The sequence below is a fragment of the Podarcis erhardii genome, assembly GCF_964252035.2.
Source record: "Podarcis erhardii genome assembly, chromosome: 5".
In the NCBI taxonomy this organism is placed as follows: domain Eukaryota; kingdom Metazoa; phylum Chordata; class Lepidosauria; order Squamata; family Lacertidae; genus Podarcis; species Podarcis erhardii.
In genome coordinates, this window is record NC_138509.1 from 58362528 (window position 1) to 58386241 (window position 23714).

At 48.0% G+C, this 23714-nt stretch overlaps 3 protein-coding genes across 9 annotated transcripts in view; 1 reads left to right on the forward strand and 2 right to left on the reverse strand.

Annotated features, from left to right (window-relative positions):
- The window catches only part of ARMH3 (armadillo like helical domain containing 3), a 126763-nt gene extending 124164 nt beyond the window's left edge, over positions 1-2599 (reverse strand). Inside the window, exon 1 of one of the 3 annotated variants that reach the window (XM_081863976.1) lies at positions 2474-2599. The gene's annotated coding sequence lies outside the window, so the exon portion shown is untranslated. Of the gene's footprint in view, positions 1-1620; positions 1676-2473 lie in introns of those variants that run through there. The other 2 variants (XM_081863973.1, XM_081863974.1) reach the window with 2 other exon arrangements.
- An 810-nt stretch (positions 2600-3409) lies between these two features.
- Positions 3410-9030, forward strand: HPS6 (HPS6 biogenesis of lysosomal organelles complex 2 subunit 3). Its single transcript, XM_081863968.1, has one exon. The coding sequence runs from the start codon at positions 4357-4359 to the stop codon at positions 6802-6804; it is 2448 nt and encodes an 815-aa protein (XP_081720094.1). The 5' UTR covers positions 3410-4356; the 3' UTR covers positions 6805-9030.
- A 2983-nt stretch (positions 9031-12013) lies between these two features.
- LOC309342965 (prominin-1-A-like) overlaps positions 12014-23714 on the reverse strand; it is a 33438-nt gene continuing 21737 nt past the window's right edge. For 4 of the 5 annotated variants that reach the window (XM_081863972.1, XM_081863969.1, XM_081863971.1 and 1 more), the window contains exons 14-25: positions 23584-23675; positions 22434-22518; positions 22073-22219; positions 21055-21126; positions 20276-20371; positions 20025-20078; positions 19492-19572; positions 18981-19049; positions 17471-17560; positions 16090-16202; positions 14803-14829; positions 12014-14234 (exon numbers count right to left, since the gene is read on the reverse strand). In XM_081863972.1, the coding sequence (XP_081720098.1) occupies positions 14183-14234; positions 14803-14829; positions 16090-16202; positions 17471-17560; positions 18981-19049; positions 19492-19572; positions 20025-20078; positions 20276-20371; positions 21055-21126; positions 22073-22219; positions 22434-22518; positions 23584-23675 (978 nt within the window). In that variant the 3' untranslated portion in view covers positions 12014-14182. Of the gene's footprint in view, positions 14235-14802; positions 15516-15743; positions 16203-17470; positions 17561-18980; positions 19050-19491; positions 19573-20024; positions 20079-20275; positions 20372-21054; positions 21127-22072; positions 22220-22433; positions 22519-23583; positions 23676-23714 lie in introns of all 5 variants that reach the window. The other variant, XR_014157047.1, reaches the window with a different exon arrangement.

Sequence of the window (23714 nt, forward strand, 5' to 3'; positions counted from 1 at the left end):
GAGAAGAATCAGATCATTCAAGGGAACTCCAAGGGTTGCAGATATAAAACAATTTAAAAACAAAAACTGCCAATAAGGGCAGAAAATTCTCAGTAACCACAGAATATTGTTTGTGAAAAGGAGGGCAGAAATGGTGTGTGTATAGAAAGGGAATGGCCTGCTGGAGGAGGGAAGCCATAGTTACCTAGCTGTAACCCCATGTGCATTTTCCTATTTCCCTTATGGCTACTTTCATGCATAAAGAAAAGGGTCATCATGAATACCACATCAACTGTGGTTTTAAGTTCTGCAGCTTCTATTTTACTTCAAAGCATTTGCTTTATGAAATGGGGAAATGCATAAGGTATTTTATAAGTCATTTTTAGAACATATGCCTTGCCGTTAAGCAAGTGTTCACCATTTCAATTTTAAGTTCCCTCACTTGGTTATGTGTGACCCAAAAAAACTATATAGACCGAAGAAATCAAAACACAGGTATATTTTAAAATGAATACAAGTGGCACATGCAGATTGCAATATTTCTGAGAAGTTGTTTGATTTTATTAACATGTGCAAGCACACTTGGAGCAGCTTCAGACATTGCAAAACCCCAACACGGAGCTACTTCTGTGTGGGAGTTAACAAATACATAGATCATCAAAGAAAGTGGACAACACATATGTATTGTAATGCATGTGTACACTTTCTTGTGCACCCAGCTGCTATAATCACTCAGCTTTCCTGTGAACACATAACAAAGTGCATACATGCACTGTGATGGGATAAGCTATAAACATAGGAGCCAACTCCTACGAACCGATTAACAGTTTTCACTGTGCCCATAGGTATACCCTGGAAGGCTAAGAAAAGAAGGGAATCCACCCTTGAAGAATATTAATTTAGTCATCTCCAAGAGCTGGGAATCGACTCTGTATTACGTGATCTATGAAGAATGGACCCCACACAGAAACAAGATTTGGGGCAGGGAAGCTAATCTTTTATCAAAATATGTGGAAATAAGAGAAGAAAGAGCACACTGGTCCCAATTATGAGGGCAGGGAACCACGTGCTTAAGCGTGTGGGCAACAGCAGAACAAGACACTTCACCTGCCCCCCAATGAGAGCTCTTCCCTCTTCCATACTACTGCAACAGGGGTGCAGGAAGGGGAAAGCGCTTAACAACAGAAAAGAGGAGTGGGGGGAGATGACTCGAGCAGGAAATGCATAAAACTGCCTCCTGGGCAGCGGCACCTACCTACTTCCTCCCGCCCCACCCTGCCCCACCCCAACTCACCTCCACTGTAAACGGGGCTCTCCTCTGCCCATCCCAGGTACGTCCCCCTATCCCACGTACACAGAAAAACAGGTGCGCTCAGGCCCCCTTCTCCCTAAACACGCCCCCAAGAGCGCCCCACAGGCAGCCTCCTCAAAGGTCCCCCTCTGCACCCCAACACGCCTCCCTCCCAGTCATGTTTTGCCCCCCGACCCCAGGCAATGCCGCCAGGTCCTCTCCCACCGCCACCCCAACTTCGCACCCTGGCCGCTCCCTCCCTAGCCTCAAAGGGCGCAGCCTAACTACACAGCGCGGGGCGCAACCGAGGCCGGACCCTAAAAGGAAGGGAGCGAAATAGCCCCCGTTACCTGAGCGGGGCGACCGCCTCTCGGCGCGCATGCGCCACCGAGTCAGACTTCGCCCCGCCCTCTCCCTACTACGCAGGCGCGCCGTCCTTTATCTGCCCGGTCCCACCTCCAACCACCTTGCGGAGAACGGCTTCTACTGGGTACTAGTGCGAGTTGAGTGCGGATGAAAAGAGAACGGCATAGGCGGGAGCCGGCCTTACACGGGCATATATGGGGGGAGGGGAAGGAAACCTTCGGCAGAACTGGCTCCCCGCAGCCAGTTATTTTTGTAATCTACCCCACGATTAGAAAGTACGGAAGCAGTTGTAATTTTCACAGCCCGATCCACTGTATTTACATCCCACGCGCTTTTTTACCTAGGGGGAAGCTCTGTTAAACATATTGCGGCTTACTCCAGAGTCAACGTGCAAAGAATCGTACTACAGGGTTGCAGTGTCCTGCGTACGGGAATCTTAAGGCTGTCATAGCTGTCAACTTTTTTCTTTTCTTGCGAGGAATCCTATTCGGAATAAGGGAATTTCCCTTAAAAAAAGGAAAAAGTTGACAGCTATGCTCCTAATGGAAAACTTCTCTTCTCCTTTACTAGTGAAAGGATCCACATCCACATAATTTGCCTCCAAGATCCCTAATCAGTTGATCCCCGTTCCTAAGACCTTGAAGTAGCCTGTGTAAAAGAAGCAGTTACCACCACGAGGCAGGAGGAATCCTCCATGTGCTTTTACACACTCACACAGCACAAGCATGAAGAAACCCTAGCTGCAAATTAACCCATGCAATTTAATCAGATCAAATCAATCAGCTGGTTTGTTGTCCTGTAAATGTGTACTCTTCATGTACCGCTGCGCATACTCACTGTTAGATAAGAACAAACTGTTGACGTTTGCTTCGCTTGCTTGCAGTCAGCAGATTTGCAGAAATTTGCAACTAGACGGCTGTTCATCCTGCTCTGCAGATAGTCTGGGCGTGTTTGTCATTCCAGATTTTTTCCCTGCCCCTGCTTGTTTGCTTCTGAAGAAGAAATAAATACAAAGACGGGAAATGTGCCCCACTCTTGGCAAAGCAAGAAACCTCATCTGAGAAGTGTTGCTGTCAGCACACACATTTGTATAGTTCAGACACACCATCCTTAAGAACATAAGGACAGCCTGCTGGATCAGGCCAGTAGCTGATCTAGTCCAGCATCCTGTTTTCATAGTGGCCAACTTGATGCCTAGGGCAAACCACCAAGCTGGGCCCAATCCTTCCTATTCCCCACTACTCCTATGCAGGTAAAACTGAGGTTGCTTTCTGAAAAACTGGAACACAATATTCTCTGAGCCAAGACAGATATGCAGCCCAATCCTATGCACCTTTACTCAAACGTAAGTTCCACAGTGGTTCTAGAATGTAAGGGTGCACAGGACTGAACTTTGGTGGAGGTTTTATAAATGAGTTTAAGAAAGCAGCCTGATCCTATGGGAAGAAAATTCAGTTTATTTCAGTAGGGTTTATTCCCAAGGCTAGAAGCTGCTTTTTGTATACTTCAAGCCATGAACGTATTTGTTTGTGGACTGCACACCATGTTACTACAAGTTTAGACTGCCAACTTTACCCTAAAGCCACTTTCCTGCGAGGCCCACTCAAGCAGGGGGAACTATGACTGCACTGTTAAATAAAACCAGTGACTGGTCTCCTGTCGGAAAACCCCGAGGAAGCCTTCTGCTGCTTTCAACAATCCTAAAAACCACTGACTTGTGATTTACTTCGACGGTAAATTGCAGTGTTATACGAAGTAAACGCTGCTGAGCACCATGGGACTTGCACCGGAGTAAACATGCATTGCAGGTAATACAAAGCGGCTAATTTTGAGGGGCCAAAGGTCTGCTGAGTCCTCTCACCCTTCGTAGTAAATACTCTGCGACCTTCCTCTAAAAGTTAAACCGCTTAGAGATTCCGTCGAAATATGAAGCGCTATACAAGTGAAAACTAATGATGATAATGACGTGTCTCTTTAACGCAGGGCGGAGCTGTAAAGCAGGCCCGGCAGGGCTCCTGCTCTCCTCTGCCTGCTTCTGCACTCCGGAGCCGCAGCTCAGTCGGGGCGGTGAGATTTTTAACCTCATCGGGCAGGGACGGAAGTAAGAGAGCCGGAGGCAGCTCGGGCTCTGCCGCCGAGGCCCGGCCGCGGAAGCGACGGCGCCCGGAAACGAGAGGCCTCGTGATTGCAGTAATTGTGCGGGGCGCTGTTGCTTTCGGACCTGGACGGGGAGAGGCGCCGAGGTTCTCGCTGCCCGCGCGCCCAGAGCTTCGCTGGAGAAACGCCCGGGTCGACCTGCCTGCACTCGGCGCGGCGCTCGGCCTCCTCGGAGCGGACCCCGGGGCGCCTAAGGGAGAGCCGCTGTCAACTCCCGAGAGCGCGCGAGGAAGGGAGAAAAAGGGAAGCAGCGGGGCAGCGGGACGAGGGACGGAGCCCGGGAGTGCCAGGACCTGACCGCTGCGGAGGAGCAGGGCGCGCAGGAGCTGGCGGACGAGAGTTAAGGGGACTCGGGAGTCGTGAGAGGCAGGCAGCGGGGCCCTCCTCGAGGACGTGGAAGTGCCCGGCGAGAGCAAGAAGGGCGTCGTGGCGCCGGAGTCGGCGGGGAGACCGGCTGGAAGAGGCAGGGCGCGTTGGTGAGGCGCCGCCAGCTTCGCCCCGCCGCGGCGCGTCCCGCTGAGCTCCTTCCCCATGTGGTCGGCAGCCGCGGCGGACGCCCCGAGATGAAGCTGCGGCAGGTCTCGGACTGGAGCGACTTCGTCCGCGGCCGCTGCCTGCGAGAGCTGCTGGAGCAGGGCCGCCCGGGCGAGGCTCCCAGCCGCCTCTTAGCCAGCCCGGACAGGCAGCATCTGCTTCTGTTGTGGAACCAGCCGGCCTCGCAGGCTCGGGTTGTGGCCTTCCAGCGCTTGGGCGCCGACGGGGCGGACCTGGAGAGGAGTTGGCAGCCTCCTCAGCCGCCCGTGGTGGGGCTGCTTTTCCTGGAAAGCCCCGCGACAGCTGTCCCTTGGGTGCTGACCATCATCTGGGAGCACGGCAAGACTGAACTCTGGCGATTTGTGCCCGCAGTGGGGTGGCACTTGCTGCAGAGCCTGGAGCTGTGCCATGGAGCTCGTGCCCGGGTTGTCTCCATCTGCAGCTGGGGGGCCCAGCTGGTGTGGTGTGAGGAGAGGCCCCCCTTGGACGCCCAGCTGACGCCTGAGAGGAGAGCCTTCAGGTACTGCATCTGCACTAGACGCCTTCAGATTGGGGAGCAGGGAGCCCAGCTAAGCCCCTTAAGGATTGTCTTGCACAACAGCCCTGTGTACCGAGTGCTCGCCTCACCCTCTGGTGTTTTCCTGCTGCCCACTCCAGCCACCTTCCAGGGAGTAGCCAAGTTTGTCCTCATCTGGCGTCCCGAAAATGCTGACATCATCATTGCTGCTCCATCCAAAGGCTGCATTTGTACTAAGGCTTTGCTTCCAGGCAGTGAAGTGGACTTCAAGAAGCTGCTCTTGGGCTGTGTGGGACTCTTGGCAAACATGGACCCTTTGGATATCCATAGCTGTGTGCTCTCTGGTCGCAGGGGGCTCCTCCTGGTTAGCACGGCAGGAGCTGTGGAGCTGGTACAGCCCGACGGAGTGTGGAGACCCATCTTTGACTTTGGGGGAAGTGCCTTGGCCCCAGGGGAACAGGTCCAGCTGAAGGTTTTTGGAGACACCCTTGCCTGCTTCTTTGGAGGGGCTCTTTATCTTGTGGACTTGGGCAGCAGGCAGTTGATAGAAAAGAAAGTCCTGAGCACGGAGGAAGTGCTTTTTTTGGACTTCCATGCTGAGGAGCAGGAAGTGCAGCTCCTGGGTCCGAATGGCATCTACAGCCTTGACTTCTCTGGTACCGACAGGGAAGAGCCCACCCTGGTGGAGATGGTTTTTGAAGAGGCCTGCAAATACTATCAGCGGCGGAGCCTCAGCAGCTCTCAGCTCACCGTAGAGAAACTGAAAAAGGGAGACATGTTCCAGGCTCCCATTGCACTCTCCTCCATCCTGTGCTATAGCCTTGCTTCCAAGGATAAACGTCCCAGGGCCCTCCCAGAGCCTTATGCCAAACTGCTGGGCACAATGCAGCTGGAACTGCAGAGCTACCAAAAGCTGGAATTCCTTAAATTGTGTGTGGTCGGGGCCTCGGAAAGTGAGGTGGAGAGCTATGGTGAGGCGCTCGTGGAGCAGGAGCTCGGTCGTCTTCTACACTTGGACTTAAACAAGGAGAACCTGGCCTATCTGAATGCCATCTTCAGTTCCTTCCCTGGGGCCTCTTGGAAGGCCATCCAAAACCACCTGCAGCTGCAACAGAATGGGGATGGAGTAGTGGTAGCCAGAGCTACTCCAGATGTGTGGAAGAAAATCCTGGGGGGATCAGTGCCCGGCCTCAGCAAGCAAGAGGAGGGGCCTCTAAATGGGATGGTTCCACTTTTTGAACTCGTCTGTCTCTCGCTGCACCAATTCAAGCCTAAGTGGCTGCCTCAGTTTGTGGGGCTATCCCAAGAGTACATGAGTGCCTCTTGGACTTACGGAAACAAGGAGGGCCCCGAGGGTGCTGTGCCCCTCTACAAAAGGGCACTGGCTGTGCTGCCAAGGAGGAGCAGGGGCTCTCTGGCAGATGGGGAAATGGAGATTGAGCTCCTGCTATGTAGCCAGCGGCCCAAAGCCATCCTGCAGGCCATGGACCTCCTTATCCAGCATGGGAGATGGCAGCGTGTGATGGAGGCTGCAGAAAAGTTCTCCATGCTAAGCCCTTTGCTGAACAAAGAGATCTTCACCATCCTTTTGAGAGAGTGCTCCCAGCATAGGGACCTGGACCCTTACTTGGACAAGCTGTGGGAATTCTGCCCTGCAAATCTGAGCGCTTCTGACATCCTGAGCGTTCTTCAGCAATACTTACCCCCAACAGAACTTGATCCTCCTCCCTTTCTCCCAGGTGGGTCATCCCAGCTGACTGTTGGCCTGCTGAAGCCCCTGTTGCACAGACTAGCCCAGGGCCCACCTGGCCAGGATGAAATCTATGCTGTCTTACAGAGTCCATCTTTCCCACCACCAACCCCACCCAGGCAAAAGAAAGATACCCCAAAGGCAGCTGCCCAGGAGGAGTTAACCCCCTTTCAGAACCACACACACCACTCCTTGCGTGAGGTGGTATGAAGCTTAGAGGTGGGGACAGGCAAAAGGGCATCCACAGTAATTGGGCCTGGTGGGGTCAGGTAGCCTTCAACCTGTGTATCCACTTAGGCCCTGAATCAGCAAGCTGCCTCTGCCAGAGTGGGAGGTAAATCCCAAAGTTTATTGCATTGCCAATGGGTTTTTTGGAAGAGTGCAGAGCTTGTAGCAAGGGTTGGGTGTTTCTGGTGCCTTAAACAAGAGCAGATAAAGTCACATAGCAGCTACACTATTGCTCACACAGTTGAGACTAGCTGAAGAACTGCTGCTGGTGTGTTCCCTTCCATTTGTGAATGATGCTGGTGGGCTTGGGTTTTGTTAAACTTCCTCTACGTTTTGGTAAAATGCTAGTTTACATGCACCTGACATATTTGCATGCGAGCTTAGTGTCACTGGGGAATTGCCTTGCTTTGACTACCTTAAGGATGCGCATCTTGAACTTCCATCAATATGCTTTAGTAGTTACCTTTTAAAGTGCAGGGATTGCTCCTGGCAATATGCCATCCTGTATGTTGCCAAGTTTCACTGACCAGTATTACTTCCCCCCTGAGACCAGCGTTTTGGAAAGTCCCTGACGGAAAGCATGTTGTCTGTCTGCTTCTCTGGCTGATAACCCCCAGCTCACTCCTCTGATGTGTTTAAACATGCATTATTTACCTGCAACTGGGGAAGCCCCACTGCAAATGTGTGCACACACCTTTGTCCCCTGGAGTGGTTTTATCTTTTGCTTTTTATACAAAAAGAAAAGTGGAGGTTGTCAATAGAAGGAGCTCTGCAGTTCCCTGGGGTAGGGTATGTCCTGTACACTTGCAGAGTAGTGTAACTCTTGCCTCGTGTTTGCCTCTTGCCTCTTGCCTCACGCTGGCTGTAGGCTTAAATCAAACGTATCTCTATTATAGAGGAAGAATGATGGGGACTTGGAGCAAGACAGTAATGCTTATTGGTGTCTTGCATTTCCTTCATTCTGCCTAAGAATAACTGCCATGGGGGATGAGGAATATTCTCACATAATGAGACTTTTATCACTGAAGCCACCTTACATAGATGGGGCAGGAAGAGTAAATTTTAACATTTCCAGACAGGAGTGGGTTTTTCGTTTTGCAGGTGGGAGAAAACATTTTAAACCTTATGAAATTGCTGCAATTGCTTTTTTTTAAAATGCAAAGGTTCCCCAATATGGTACAAAGGAGAGAGCTGGCTTATTGAGTGTAAGCAGCAAGTCACCATGCAGTTCAGTTTTCAAACTCAGTGGATGGGTTTGCCAGCCAAAAATGGGGTGGGGAAGGCTTTATTACTCACAGAGTTGTCTGGATTATTTACGCCTGTTGAATTGGGTGGTTAATTTTCTGTAGGCTTATGACCCTTTGTAAGACAGGACCCTGCCCTGAGACCGAGCTGCCTGAATTCCAAGCAGATCACATGTATTCTGCCTCAGCCCAAGCCTGATGCTGCAGCAATCTGGATTTTTCCTGTGCAGAGCAAATACGTCTTTTTGGTGCTGCAGATTAGCCTTTCCTGGGCTGGGGAAATGGATAAGTAGCAGAACACAAGGACAGCTTTGGATCTTGCCCCCTTCTGTCAGATAATGAGGAAAGCCCTACCAATACTGACCAGTGACCAGTTTGTCAATACTTGGCATGCAGAGGTATAATTGTGTTACTGGGAGTTGCCTTCCAAAACCAGCACAAATGGAGGACTTGTTGCAAACCTAGTTAATCCACATCTGCAATACTGTTTACAAGTTTTCTTCAGGCTCTCAGGGAACCCATAATACGCTTCCTCACCCTGGAGCCATTTTTTTTAAAAAAATAACTATAAGGATAAGACAAGAGTAAATCATCTTGTCCTTCATACCTGAAAACTTAAGAGGAATGTGTGGGTTCTTGTAAAGAGGAGTGGGCTTTCTTTTTCCAAGTGCTGCACAAATATCCTCCTCTCTGCAAAACCTAAAAAAAAAAAAATTTTAAGGTTTTGACAGTGCTGGGATTCACAAGCTTCCCTTTGATGGCCCAGTGGGGCCTCTTAGGCAGAGGATTAAGAGAAACTGCCCGCATAATGGTCCTTGGATGGTGTGTTTGCCCTGCCCATCCTGAGTAACTTGGCAGAGAATTTTTTTGTGCTAATCTTGGCAAGTTTATTCTGTTTTTAATGAGATTCTTGTTTTTGAATCCTGTGTGCTGTATGCAGTATTAAAAGGTAAACAACCTTGAAGAGGACTCATCTGTGGCTGTGAAGTACCTGGCATATGTATTGTTGGGCACCCAGCTGTGTGTGCCTTTTCTGTTGATTCAGGCTTGGCCTCACTTGTTAATGGGGAACAATCCCAGCAGATAAATTGCAGCCTGACCCAGAAAAAGTCCCTCCACTAAAAAGCAAACCATTGCTGGGAAGGAAAGCTGCAGTGGGCAAGCTGTTCTGCTAGCAATCAATGCACCTTTTGTCTGCTTATTCATAGCACAAGAGCTGTGCTGGCAGCTGCCCAGCTTCTTCTGTGAAAGCAGTTATGGGGGTCATAGTCTACCTTTTAGATTCCCTCACAGTTGCCTCCAACAAAGGAGAGGTTAAAAGTGTCCCTTCAAGTGGAGGGGGGAGATGTAAAGAGATTTGACAAGAGCTACACAAGTGCCGGAGGGAAGGGAGAAGCAATAGGTAAATGGTTGCAAACCAGCTTGAAATAGGATTTCATTTTATAACAAGAGGGGAGTAGCGTGTGATGTCTCTTTAGACATAAAGAACAAGCAGCCTCCTTGGTCTGGATTTTTTCTTGATTTTATAAGCAGCAGCATGTAATACTGATTATTATGCTTCCAGGGGTGCCTTTTCCTAAAGGATGTCCTGGCTTTGTATCTGTTCCTTTGATGGAAACCAGAATACAATGGATTGGGGTGATGGTATTCCACTACTGAAAGAGCACTAGCCAATCCAGTGCAATAGAATCCCAAGATTATATTTAACAGCAGTGTTTGCAGGAGTTACCTATTAGAAGACCTCATAGTTATTTGCTCTCCTCTCTACACACTCTTTGTATTTGTAAAGATCCAATGACAGACTTCAGTTTCCTGACCGTCTGATACTGTACCTGGCAGCGGCAGCTACCAGCTCATTTTAAGAGAGCCACAAAATGGGCAGGGCAGTATTCAACAGAGTTGAGTAGGCCCATTGAAATTACTGGGCCTGACTTAGTCATGTTCATCAATTTCTGAGTAACGTTCAGTTGAATACCACTCTTGGATCACTTCCAGTCAATGGGCACAGGAGGAGCAACTTCCAGTCCAACAAGGCAGCACTAGATTTTGTGACCCTTATTTCTCACGGAGCCTTTTCTCTACAGAAGTTCTTCCACCACTTTGATTTTCCAATATTTCAGCCCTGGCTTATACCTTACAATTGTAGTGGAAAGTCTGATTGCACTGAAGTGATATAAAAAGACAAATGGATCATCCAATAATTATAGAAAATGCTAAAAGAGCGCTTTCACTCACACGGGGAACTGTAGTATCACATGTACTCTGGGTATGGGTGGGTTGTGGCATTTAATTCAAGCGGCTTATTACTACAGCAGGATCAAGGGAGGAAAAGTGGGAGTAGATTCTTCACTTCAGATTGCTAATCATTTCCCACTTCTGATCCTGTGGCTTTACAACATGATTCCTGGATTATCTAGTACCACTCAAACAGACTTTCGTTTTCATTTTCATTTGAAATCTTGTAGGGCTTGGCAATTGGAAGTGCCACTGTGTTTGCACTTTGGAAATGCCACAGAGAATCAGCATGGTAGATATTTCCCATCCTGGACATAATAATATAGAATTACTTCCCCCTAAGGTTAACTATACCTTCTTGTGAGTTTTCACATGTTCTCCGCTTTGCCACACTAGTGAGCACAGTTAGGGATATTCTGCAGACTTTTCTTTAGAGGAAGAACTCTTGGTGATGTTGCAGTGATAAATGCTTCCCGTTTCTTATTATTGCATACTTGTTCCTTGTGTTTTACATAGGTATGGGAATCTTTTGCTCTCCAGGCCAAATGTTCCCCACCTGCTTTAGCATATCTTTCTAACCATCTTAAGTCTTGATTGTAACTCCTGGGCACCTCTTCTCCCTACACAACACTTACCAGGAATTTGCGCACTTACAAATCAGTACACAAATGTCAGCCCTCAAGCTTGTATGGCTGCTACACAGTAGTGTACCCTCATCTCTCTCTCTCTTATTTGTTTTTTATAAAATTTGTCCAGCTAGGCTTTTGTCTTACACCACAGAATTCACCTACCACATTTTCTGAGAGGGTTGTAAAGCATTTCAGGAAGTAAGTTCTGTTGCAATGTAGTCTTTTTCTCAGATGGTTAAAAATATCCTGCTGAACATCTGTGCTGCTATATCTCGATCCAGCTGTAATAGCATAATACCTTGCCCCTTGGTATTGGAATTAAAGGATAGCACTGATGAATTGGGAACTGCCACACCAGTTTGTTTTTAAGGTAGGAGATGAAGACCCATATGAGAGGTTATAAAAGACTCAAAACTGAAATGGATACTAAATAGAATGATGTTGGAAGGGTTATAGTATTTTGGTGGTGCAGGGCAGTACTAAAGAATAGGTGTTGTTTAGGGAGGGTACAGCTGCCAATAAGAAGCTGGCTTTTATTAGCTGTAATAGGGCTTTGAAACCTCCCTCACTGATCAAGTATAGTGGGCATACAGTGCCTCCTACAGTTTACAAAATGACATTTGGACTATCTGCTCTTATCAGTGATGCTGTAGGATACAGCCACTATATGCCTGATGTGACCGCATAACCACATCGTTCTTAATAGCAAGTATAGCCAATGATATGCTAGCAATTTGGAGGAGATTGAATTTACCCATTCTTAATAGCAAGTATAGCCAGTGATATGTTAGCAATTTGGAGGAGATTGCATTTTCCCAGCAACAAAAATGCTGCAGACTCCCTATAACACACGTACTGAAAAGGCAGCTGGATCTCATACAGTAATTCTGTACCAATCTTTAAAAATACTGAATAAAAATGCATCACCAGGAAGAACTCTTCTCATTAACTAGGGAATTTGTCCAGCCTCAGAACCCTGATTAAGTTCTCAGACAGCAGCCCAAATGCAGCAAGATCAACGCGCCACTTTCAAGGAGCTGCCACTGAAGCCAAGTGTGTAAATAATGCTTATCTACCCACAGCAGGAATCCAAAGCGAAATTTATTAGAAACAGGAATGGGGGTGCATGGGAGGCTTCTTTCCACCTGGGAAAATACATCACTACAATAACAGAGACCAAATTTTAAAAGCATACAGCCTACCTAGACTCCTAACCTTGGCAATAAACATTCTACGTACATTTAGACCAGCATTTCTGGTGGAATGTACAACCCACTGGTGGTTGTTAAAGGAGGTAGTACAATGTATCTTGGCATCTGGCACATGCTGTTTCTGATTACTTCTTGGATTTCTTATTGAAAGCTTGTAACCCATTAAAGAGAGACAAGCTTTACTACCACACGGGCAATGCTCAACTAAATTATTTCACAAGCAGAACAGTCTCCGCTTGCACAAACAGGACTTCCCCCCCATCCCTGTGCATGTCCTGCACCACCCCCAAATTTTCTCCCAAGGATTGGGGGAACCCCTAAAACAGATTTCGTTGGGAGAACACTCTGTTGCACAAGGAAAAATCCTTCCACAGACAGAAGTTCGCCTTAGTGCTATACTGAATTCCACCCTCAGTTTAGATTGAAGGCATGAAAGTTAGGCTGAGGCCATTCCCAGTTCTACTAGAGTTTTCGGTCCGCAGTGAGACCTACTTTTTTTGGCACGATGCATTTGTATAAATTCATTGTTTTGGGAAAATATAAAATGCCAAAGACTGCAAATCAAGGAGGGGGGCAGAAGAAGTTCATACGAAAGGGGAACATACAAATGCACGTCCTGAGATAGCAAGGGACGACATGAAATGTGAAAAGTGTTCTAGCCACCAACTTAGACCAGCCTTTGCCAACTTGGTGGTTTTCAGATGTTTGGGACTGCATTTCCCATCGGCCTCAGCAATGGTACTGCCTTGGGAAATCACCATCTGAAACATCTGGAGGACAGGTTGGTGACGAGTGGCCTAAGGCAACATGTGCTTTCTGCACATGTGGATTAGCAGAACCATACAGTATGCGTTGTTTGGTGGTAGTTTTTTAGCTAAGGCTCCTTTTGCTATACAGTACTTGCTCCTTTCTTTCCAGTCTAGAGTAGGGATGGGGAGAAGGTGGGACCACCTAGCACTTGCTGGTTGCTGGGATTCTTGTTGAGCAGGAATGGAGAATGTATGTCCCTCCAGATGTTGCTGGACTACAACTTCCATAAGTCCTTATCATTTGCCATGATTGCTAGGGCTAATGGGAGCTGGAGTCAAGACAACATCTGGAAGGCCACAAGATCCTCACCCCTGTTGTAAAGGATAGATAGAAATTGCCCTGAGACACCAAGGCACCGTTTAGCATTTTTAAATAAGAGTGCATTGTCAATGCATTGTACACAATTCAGTTATACCTTCATTATTAAGAGATTTAGAGCACACGATTTTGCTTTGTAAATTTAAACACACAGTAGAAAACCATAGAGAGTTTTTAAAAAAGCAGTCCCAATAAAACTGAAGTCAGCTCCCACTTCCTTGCTGGAGGATTGTCATGTTGCTCAGCATGAGGCTTCTTGTAATGCCCATAATTGAATTGCCAAAACGCTTCCCCAGCCAGTCATTTTAGCTGTGTCACACAAAATCCTGGATTCAGCTGCATGAGACGGCATTCCTCAACCCCAAGTAGAGATGGGGACAGGGAGAGTTTTGCTGCTTCTGGGTGGATTAATTGCATTCGCTGGAGCCACCATCATTATTATGGACAGAAAGCAAGCACAGTCAGCCATCAACCCAAGCCAGCAGGATCATTCAATGGCATATAACTGTGTAAGGCACTGGTGTTCAAAGAAGAGGCAGGCTCTCCAGAATACTTATATATGCTGCAGTGTGGCATAAGGAGCTACAGTCCCAATGGAAGGATCGTGGCTTTGCAGAAATGTCATAGTGCAGAGACTGCAAGCCTAGTCTTTAGGGTAGAAACACACACACACACACGTGGGGCTATGTATTGAAAACAAAGCTAGGCCTGGTCTTGTGTAACATGTCTTGCAGCTACCCCTAATGGTGTCATTCGCAGGATAAGCCAACTTGGCCAGGGAGAATTTGCTTCTGAGTGGTGATCCTTATGCTCCACATTGGAAAGAGAAGCAAAGCAGTTCTGCAGACATTCATGTGTCATCCTCAGTGTTGCTCAAGAACGATAGGTGGCAAGGTAATTGGCAAGGTAACTGCTAGTTCCTCAGCTCTGCTCGGGGCATTTTGAACATATGTGGTGGCCTTGATCTGCAAAGGGAGAAAAGTAGAAAGAGCGCTCTAAGCTTGAGGCTGGGTGGTTGGGCAGGGCATAAAGCAGAAAGGGGTTTCTGATAAGGATTTTTTTTAAAAAAACTAATGACGCTTGGAGAAATCTCTCTGGTCTATATCAGTCTTATTGGCCTGTAGTGGAAGTGGGGATGAATACTTCCCTAGCCCCCACCCACTGTAAAAGCATTCCCTGCAGCTAAGATTCAGTTTATGCCCAGTTAGGATTTGGTGGGTTCTGTGCACAATGCCAGCCACACTTCCTCTTAGCAGCACCCCAGGGACTGCCTCTGTGCAGCTGGGGCCAAAGAAGACCAAAAGCATACCCTGCAGAGCATGAAATGTCTTCTGTCTCAGCCACCAACACCAAAGCAAGAGAGCTTCATATTTTGAATTGGCAGAGCTCCTTTCCCAAAATGGTCTTGTTCAGCACCCTTCTCCAGTACTGGACCTCCTTCCCGTTACTTAAATTGCATGGTCATTTCCTACATCTAGGGCGGCTTTCTTTTGAGTTCCACACCAAACATAGGAGGTAGGAAAAGATACTTACAGTTCCATGTTTTCCATGGCACCGTCCCTAGTAAAAGAAAGAGAATGTCAATGGCATATATGACAGCTTTCTCAAAGGCTTTCCAGGATGCATGCTAAGCTCCCTCAACCCTAATGTGGGCAAGGGAATTAAAAAGAAGAGTACTATAACCCCCAACTGCTTATACTGGAACCAGATGGCAGGACAATGCAACCTTGCAGCAGTGCTGCCAATCCGGGGTGCCTGTTGAACGGCAGAAAAACCCATGTCCATCGACCAAGCTCAATGCACCTAAGCACTAGCTAGCATAGCTCCTTTATATAGTAAGGCTTCTTACATGTGTTCTCTGGGTCCACTTCTGGCATCGCACAGCCAAAGTGGGTGCAAAGAAGTTCAGCCATAAGGTTAGAATTATGCGCCCTCTGAAATGCTGCCTTAATAGCAATAATCTTCCCTGGTCATGTGAGCAATTGTTTCTTGACCTTGTCATGGCTCTAGTCTAGTTCATGCCCAGGGTCATGGGTATTTTTTGTTATTGCTTCACACTGCCCAGGCTTGTGCCCTGGATAGTTCACCTCAATGTCCCTATCACAGCAGTTTGACTTCACCCACGGAGGCACACTCCATTGTCTCTCAAGACGGATGGATGCTAACAACGACAACAAACCCAGATAACACAGCATGGGTGTGGCTTCCACAGGACCATGTTTTGCCAGAAAGGTTGAAAGCTGTTTCTGAGTACAGTGGTACCTCGGGTTAAGAACTTAATTCATTCCGGAGGTCCGTTCTTAACCTGAAACTGTTCTTAACCTGAAGCACCACTTTAGCTAATGGGGCCTCCCGCTGCCGCTGCGCCACCGCCATGCGATTTCTGTTCTCGCCCTGAAGCAAAGTTCTTAACCCGAGGTACTATTTCTGGGTTAGCAGAGTTTGTAACCTGAAGCGTATGTAACCCGAGGTACCACTGTATAAGCAAGTGGGAAGTCAAAACATTCCCTTTTTCATTTACTAGGGAAGGCAGTTAGCACTTTCTCCTAGAGGCTTCCCCTGGAGAACCCACTTTTCCATCAGTATCTTAAAAGCAGACACTTTCACAAGAGGGATGGTTGGTTTACAAGAATACCACGGGAGCAGCCCTACACCTGGACTTGCACTTCTAGGTAATGGAACCAACTGAAAGGCAGAGGGCTTAAGGGGTGTCCAAGCCTATAACCAGTGAACAGTACTGGGAGTGGGAGGGGGGAGAAGTAAAGGATCTGATCCATGGTCATAGGCAGGGTGACAGGCAAAAGTATGACCCATCCTCACGTGTAGATGTCATCCATGTGCATTCTGCGGTAAAACTTGGCAAGCCGCACAGCCAAGATGATGCTTGGCAGCAGAAAGACGGTGCACCAGCCTAGACTGAACCAGAAGGCGTTCTAGGGGGAGAAGAGGGGAAGGCAGCTGTCAGTACTCCTGCTGTCTCTCTCCACTTAACTCCCACCCTGCTTGAGCTCATGCAAGGTAAGCCTCGCCTACAGCCTACCTGGGTCTTTTCCATCCATTTCCCCAACGTTTCCCTAGAGCTCCCTTCACATACAGTGGTGCCTCGCAAGACGAAATTAATTCGTTCCGCAAGTTTTTTCTTCTTGCGAGTTTTTCGTCTTGCGAAGCACGGTTTCCCATAGGAATGCATTGAAAATCAATTAATGCGTTCCTATGGAGACCGCTTGCCAGGCTGGCGGTGCGGAGAAGGGCTTTTCTCCCCACCGCAAGCCTTCAGGACAGGTACGGGAACAGAGGGGAAGGCGCGCAGCGCTTCTCTTCTGTTCCCGGGGCTTGCGGTGGGAGGAGGGTTTTTCCTCCCCACCGCCAACATTCAGAACAGCCTTCCGAATGTTGGCGGTGGGAAGGAAAACCCTCCTCCCACCGCAAGTCTTCAGGACAGCCTTCCGAAGGCTGGCGGCAGGAGGAGGTCTCTCCGCCCCACCGCCAGCCTTCGGAGGAGGTACGGGAACAGAGGGGAAGGCGCGCAGCGCTTCTCTTCTGTTCCCGGGGCTTGCGGTGGGAGGAGGGTTTTTCCTCCCCACTGCCAAAATTCAGAACAGCATTCTGAATGTTGGCGGTGGGAAGGAAAACCCTCCTCCCACCGCAAGTCTTCAGGACAGCCATCCGAAGGCTGGCACGGGGAGAAGGTCTCTCCGCCCCACCGCCAGCCTTCGGAGGAGGTCCGAGGACAGTGGGGAAGACGCGCTACGCTTCCCCGCTGTCCCGGAGATTTCCCTATGGGTTTTCGTCTTGCGAAGGAAGCCCATAGGGAAATTCGTTTTGTGAAGCGCCTCAAAAAACAGAAAACCCTTTCGTCTAGCGGGTTTTTCGTCTTGCGAGGCGTTCGTCTTGCGGGGCACCACTGTACACACATACACTTTCCCCAGCCTTGTGCCCGTTCAAGAGCACAGGGATCTGTCCCACGTGCAGATGTTTCCCCAGCTTCTTTCCATGCCCCACCCCAGGCAAGATTCCCAGAGCCACAGCACAGCCTCTGCCTAAGGTAGTTACAATTTCTGTGGCCCCACCACCTACCAGTTACTCCTACATCCTGGGCTGCAGTCGCCATCTCTCAACCTACGGACTGCCACCCTGCTGTCCCTTATCCATGCTGGCTCATTCCCACACCCCAGCTCATCCCTCATGCTGACTGCCTCACCAATGAATTGACAACGCAGCTGCAGACCACGGTATTCACACTATCCAGTGCCCAGGCTGCAGGGCCACAGCGGCCCACTTGCTCTTTGATCTACCAGCAAAGAAGACAAGGAAACATCATGACCAGCACAGGAAAAATCCCGAGCCCTGCACTCCTTTCCTGGCCAAACACCTTCATCGTGATGTCATCATAAATGTTGCCAGTCCAGCTAAGCACATGGTAGGAATTGTCCTGGCATTGCCTACCTTATAACTTCATGCTGTGCTTGCACCCTAGAAGTAAGATGGGCAACGGCAGTACACTTTCCATGAGATCAACTTGATTTTGCTTACATATGCCTCCAGGGCCACCTGTGCATGAGGCTGTAAGACTGGCATGTGAATGCAAGTGGCTGATCGGGAAAGTACAGTTAGCTACAGAATGCTTCAGCACGACTGCTGCCAGGAGTGAGGTTCTGTCAGCATATTGGAGTTGCCCTCAGATATCTGCACTGGCTGCTGATGGGCAGGATGACGGGATTCAGTGTTACATTGGCTGCTCACACTTGTAGGAAACAGGCAGGTGCAGCCAAGCCAGGAGAAATTAACCCTCGCTCATCGGCTGCCATAAGTTCAGCAGGATTCCTCCTTCCTGTTTCATGAGTGGGGTTGCATGGGCATCTTGCCAAAATGGAGGACCAGGTGTTGCTGTTTGAACCTCCAAAAACTGGACATTCAAAAAAGGAGTGTGTGGCTATTGAAAGCCCTTTGCAAAAGTGCTCCTGACAGTTTTCAGAAGTTCAGGCAGCAGGGCATGGGGACAACTGAGGTTTCAAACTGCAGTATCACCTGATGTCAAAACTCCGTCCACCTGCCAAAAGTAACCTGTCAAAGATTTGGAAATAAAATTCTGGCCCGCCTGGCAGAAAAGGTTCCCTGCCCCATATCATTTTAGACGTCTATTGCAAACTTACCCAGACATATAATTTAGTTACTCATATTTGTTCTTAAAGTTTTACTGATTTAATCAGTGTTTTAATTACCGTATTTTTCCATGTATAAGACTAGGGTTTTTTCCTTAAAAAGAATGTAAAAAATTAGGGGGCGTCCTGGGGCCATCTCCCCCCAGTTTCTTAAATCTGAGTCCTCAAAAATAGGGGGCATCTTATGCATGGGGGCATCTTATAGATGGAAAAATGCAGTATGTTTTATATATACTTTTTTTTAATTGCTTTGCAGATTTCATCTGCATTTTAACTACCACTTTGTTATGCGCACCATCTCTGGAGAGTGCTTTGATTAAGCAGTTTATAAATCTTTTAAACCAGTAAATAATAAATAAACTATGGCTAAAAGGTCCAGTAAATTCAGTAAATTCATGGTTGACTGGCTTGGGTATGCATACCCACAGGCAAGCATCCAGCCTGGATGCGAGTATAGCAGAAGTATACAAGCAAGGACAACCAGGCTCCCACCTTGTCATCATTCAGGATTAAACCCAATCTCCATCAACAGCAGTTGGCATTACTTACGGTACTCTTTGCCCAGTCTATATATGATTCAAATAAACCCAGCAGAGTTTTCACGAAAGCTGAAGTCTCCTAGATGTAAGAAGGTAAGATGGGTGGGTGCAAGTTAGAGGATAGGACAACAGCTTCCAAACAAGGAAAGGGGTTCAGTTATGGGGCTCCAATCCCCTATCCAAGCTCCATTAATGGTTCAAAGAATAGGAAGGGAAAATGGGCTGTCGTATGGGGTGCAGGAAAAGGTAATACGGCTAATCAATGTACAGTCAGCAGGGGTGTCACATGTCCCTATCTTGGGAGCACTAGCTTTCGCTTGTCCTCCTCTCCACTGCATTTCCTGTATTCCCATTTCCCGGAGTTGTTCACTAGCATGTCTAATGTCATAGTTAGAGGCCTATAGGACTTCTGGGATTGAGCCTCCATGTTACATTATGTGGCAGTGCACAAATCCAGTCATAATGATGCCCTCTGTGTACCCCCACCAGGAAATAGGTTGAATGATGAGAAGAAGACTCACGTTTTTGACAACGTCCTGTGCCTGCCACTTCATAAATATCTGAGCGTCTTCTATTTTTGACAACGTGGCGTTCGCTGTACCCTGGCAGGACACAGTACTGTCAGGTTCACTCCCTGGCAGAGCCAGTCTCATGGGCTGCCCTCACCACCACTTTCCATACAGATCTCAGGTGCTTAGCATTTCATACCCAGCACCATACAGACCCCAAACGCACACAAGCATAGTTCTGCCAGTGCCCCATTAACACCTCCTCTGTCCATCTTTGGGATTCCTACCAACTCTGTCAACCTCCCACAGTCTTCCAGGTTCTGAAACCCCACCCCTACAGAGTCAATGCCAAGGGAAATCTCTGTATCTTCCAATTGGCACCTGTTACCTTGAGTTCTCACATTGTTATGCAAGGAGGCCTGGCAAGATTGTCAGCAGGTTGTACTTCCCCACCCATCCAATATCTAATGGGGTGTCCTTCAGAAAGCCTGGCATCGAAGCCCCACCTCCCAGATCACTCCTTCCTCAAACCCTGTCCTGCTTACCGGAATCTGAGGGAGAGACTTCTGTAGTTTTCGAATGCTGCTTCTTAGGATGTGCTGAGGACAGAGAAAGCTCATCAGAGGGCACCATCCACTGAGCTGGATGGAATGAGTTGACAGAAGGTGGGACAGATATCAACCATCTTATGGCCTGGTAGGGCCAAGAATCAAAACCGTCCAGAGAGGCCTTGTACAAGACGGCACCTGGTCTGGGCCAAAAGGAGGTAAAGGTGTTTGGGGAGAGCAGCACTCACCATCTGAGGAAGAAACATGTCATTGACCCAATCCTGGAGCTTCCTCAGCCTTCTGGCCTCCAGTTGAAAATCGCTCCGAGCTTTCTCATTAATTGCCTGAAAATACGTTCATAAGCACCACCATTGTGAAGAGATATTGATAGGTTTTCTGCTGCTTTCACACATACAAGTGGGCACATTTCCAGGAGACAATGTGGGATGCAATTATTTCCCATCTGGAGGATCTGGGGTTAAATCAGGGCCAGCCTACCTATTGGTCAAGATGAGGTGACTACCTCAGGCAGCAGGATCCACAGGGACAGCCGATTCAGCCCATGGCTGCTGCTGCAGTGGCACTGACGGCTGTGGCACACTGCTTGGGGGCTGGATCTGCCTCTCCTCAACAGTTCCCTGCCCCCCATGCCACCTCTACAGTGACCTCTTGGCAATTAGGAGATGCTGCTGGTCTCCTATCACCCTTAGAGAGGAAATGGTGGGGGCATGATTCAGAACAGGCCCCTTTCCCCCCGCCATGACAGCATTTCATTTCCACTTCAGCTGTTGGATAAGATTAATTCAATTCTCCCCCTTGTTCCCAATGTAGATCTTCATTCACCCCTACTTCTCTGGTGGGGAGGGTGCCATTTTGTGGTCCGCCTCAGGTGCCAAAATGTATTGGGCCAGCTCTGGGTTGAAGTGATCCCAAAAAGACACCTACAGGGCCCCTCCCCCTAGAAAGGGAGCTGGGGGAGAGAAGCACTGCAGAAGAATGGGGATTTCCCAATCAAAGCACCACTCACTGTGTTTTCTGCCAATTTATCTAGATCTGCTGCCCATGAAGACAGGTCTTGTTTTGTCACAGTCTCGTTGATCTGCAAAGAAAGGGACAAAGAGCACACTGTGGGTCAGCTCCTCAAGGATAGCAAGAGACATTGGAGGGAGTAAGGTCAGGGCCCAGGCAGATTAAGTTCGCACACTTCCTAGAATCCGCTTTCCAACTTGTTTTATTTCATTTTGAACCCATTGATACGTAAGCTATTATTATTTCACATCACACCTCTGGGAAGAGAAAGCTCACCTCATCCCTCCACCTCCAATGATCTGTGAGACAACAATCAGAGGCTCTTTTCTGGGTGCCCTCACCTACAAAAGGACATGTGGGTGCCATCCAAAGAGCGTACCTTTTTAGTGACTGTGCTCTAATTATGGATCTCCTTCCCAAGGGTGATCTGCCTGGCATCTTCGTCGTTGCTTTTAGGCACCAGGCAAATCCTGTCCTGTTTACGTGTTAACTGCTGCTTTTATTTGTGTGGAATGGCATGATTTCATTATACAGATGTCTTTGAGATTTTCTTAAACTCAGTAACCTGCACAGGTTTTGTTGGGGGACGGCTTTCCTTTTGGGCTGCACCCCTTTCCGGACAGTATCCTTTCTCCTGAACAGACTGAACAGCTGCCAGTAACCTATGCTGACATCATCAACCCAACGAGCCTTCCATTGTCAGTTAATCAGAATATCCCAGCTGACGGATTCCTTCCTGCAGCAATTCATACCCCAGCAAGCATGAAGGGCATGCATTTTTCTGTGGGGATGGAGCCTACACTACTATTACTGGCAATGATATCATTTTCTAGGCAAGTCACTAGTCCTATTAGGCAATCTAAACTACTTTGAATGGCCTAACCTTTTTATTTAAAAAAAAACACGACTCTTTTTCAGATGTGACATATCTCACAAGTTACCAGACAATGTCAAACCCCATAAAGATCAAGAAAAGAAATCATCTTGTGATAAGCTGTTCCACCCTCTCATCTCACTTGTTTCAGAGCACTGGAAAAATTCAGGTTCAGCCCATCCTTTGAGCCCAGTTCCTGCAGGCGACGCTTCTGCTCATCCTTCAGGAGGTCAGTGGAGCCCAAACTGATATTTATTTTTTTTAAGGCTGCATCAATATTACCGGTGTACTGTAAGAGCAAAAGAAAAACAAGGCGAGTAGGTGCAGAGTACATAACAATCCAGTCTCCCAAGACACTTCTCTGGGGTTCTCCAGGTGGCTGAAGATATGCCCCAGATCGGGACTTTAAACTATCCCAGAGCATATCTGAGGACACTAATCTTGCTGGTCATTCAATTTCTCTTGTGGCTGTCTCAATTCACCTGCAGACACTAATCACTGACCTTGCTGGTGTTTAGGATCTCATCCAGAGGGATGACCTCACCCAGGTGAAGGGTGCTCCACAAGGGGGCATTGTTTTCACAGTTCCTGCAAGAGTGAAAACCGAGCTAAGAGACCAGGATACACTGTGCTATGTCAAACATAAACTGGGGAAACAGCATCACCATGCAAACAAGCTTTCCAATCATGTAGTTTAACTCTGGTGACATAAGCTCAGCATGGGGGCAAGAACTGTGGGGAAATAGCAGGACTAAGAAGCACAGCCATCTGGCTGAAAGGTACCTCAGATAAAGAAAAGCATTATTCAGGCTGTTATTCTAGCAAACTCTTGGCAGAATGGAGAAGTAGTGGGTCAGGGAAAGACTTCTCTGCACCACATTTAAGATTATACAGTCAAATTGGATCCTTAACACCTTGGTACTTGGATGTTTTGGCTCCCGAACGCTGCAAACTGGAAGCGAGTATTCCAGTTTGCAACCGTTCTTTGGAACCCAAATGTCCGACGGGGCTTCCAATTGGCTGCAGGAGCTTCCTGCAGCCAATCAGAAGCCACACTTTGGTTTCCGAACATTTTGGAAGTCAAACGGACTTCCGAAAAGGATTCCGTTTGACTTCGAAGGTACAACTGTATTATGAAGCTTCCTGTCTATACTGGGCAAGGGACTTTGGACATAATATACAACTTACAGCATGGGAGACGCTATGGAACTGGGATTTGAAGTTTACTGCATGTTATACGTTGAAAGAAAATTATAGAAAACAATGTATCATTGGTATTTAACCGCTAGTAAACTAGCTTGTATAAAACAAAGTCAAATACATGCTGGAAATGTAAGGAAAAAGAGTTCTCTTTCTGTGTTGGTTGTTTGAGAATTGTTTGCAAATTTCAAAATCTGAAAAAACTAAAAAAAATTTAAAAAGACTTCTCTGCACCAGGGCCCCCTGGCATGGCTGTGCATGGTACCCTGACATTGCATGTTGGCAAGTGGGTGGAACTTACTTTTCCCTACTCCCATACACTGCATGCCTGACTCTATCAGGCCTGCAGTTCCCACCCTACTCTCAAGAGTCTCTCTCCCTTTGGGGGAAGCTGAGGACCAAAGTCACAGTAGGCAGGGAGCCATGGAGGAATCCAGCCAGGCAGCCACTCACTTGTAGAGGCTGGAGAGGTTCACATCAGAACTCTTCAAATGCAAGAGCCGTGTCAGGTTGAATTCAGGGAACAACCCTGGTGTGTCCAGAAACTAGAAGAAAATAGTCATTCATTAGATTCTTAGCCTCTC

What these genes read in the sequence shown, in the direction of transcription:
- HPS6 (XM_081863968.1), top strand. Translation starts at nt 4,357, where the DNA reads ATGAAGCTGCGGCAGGTCTCGGACTGGAGCGACTTCGTCCGCGGCCGC.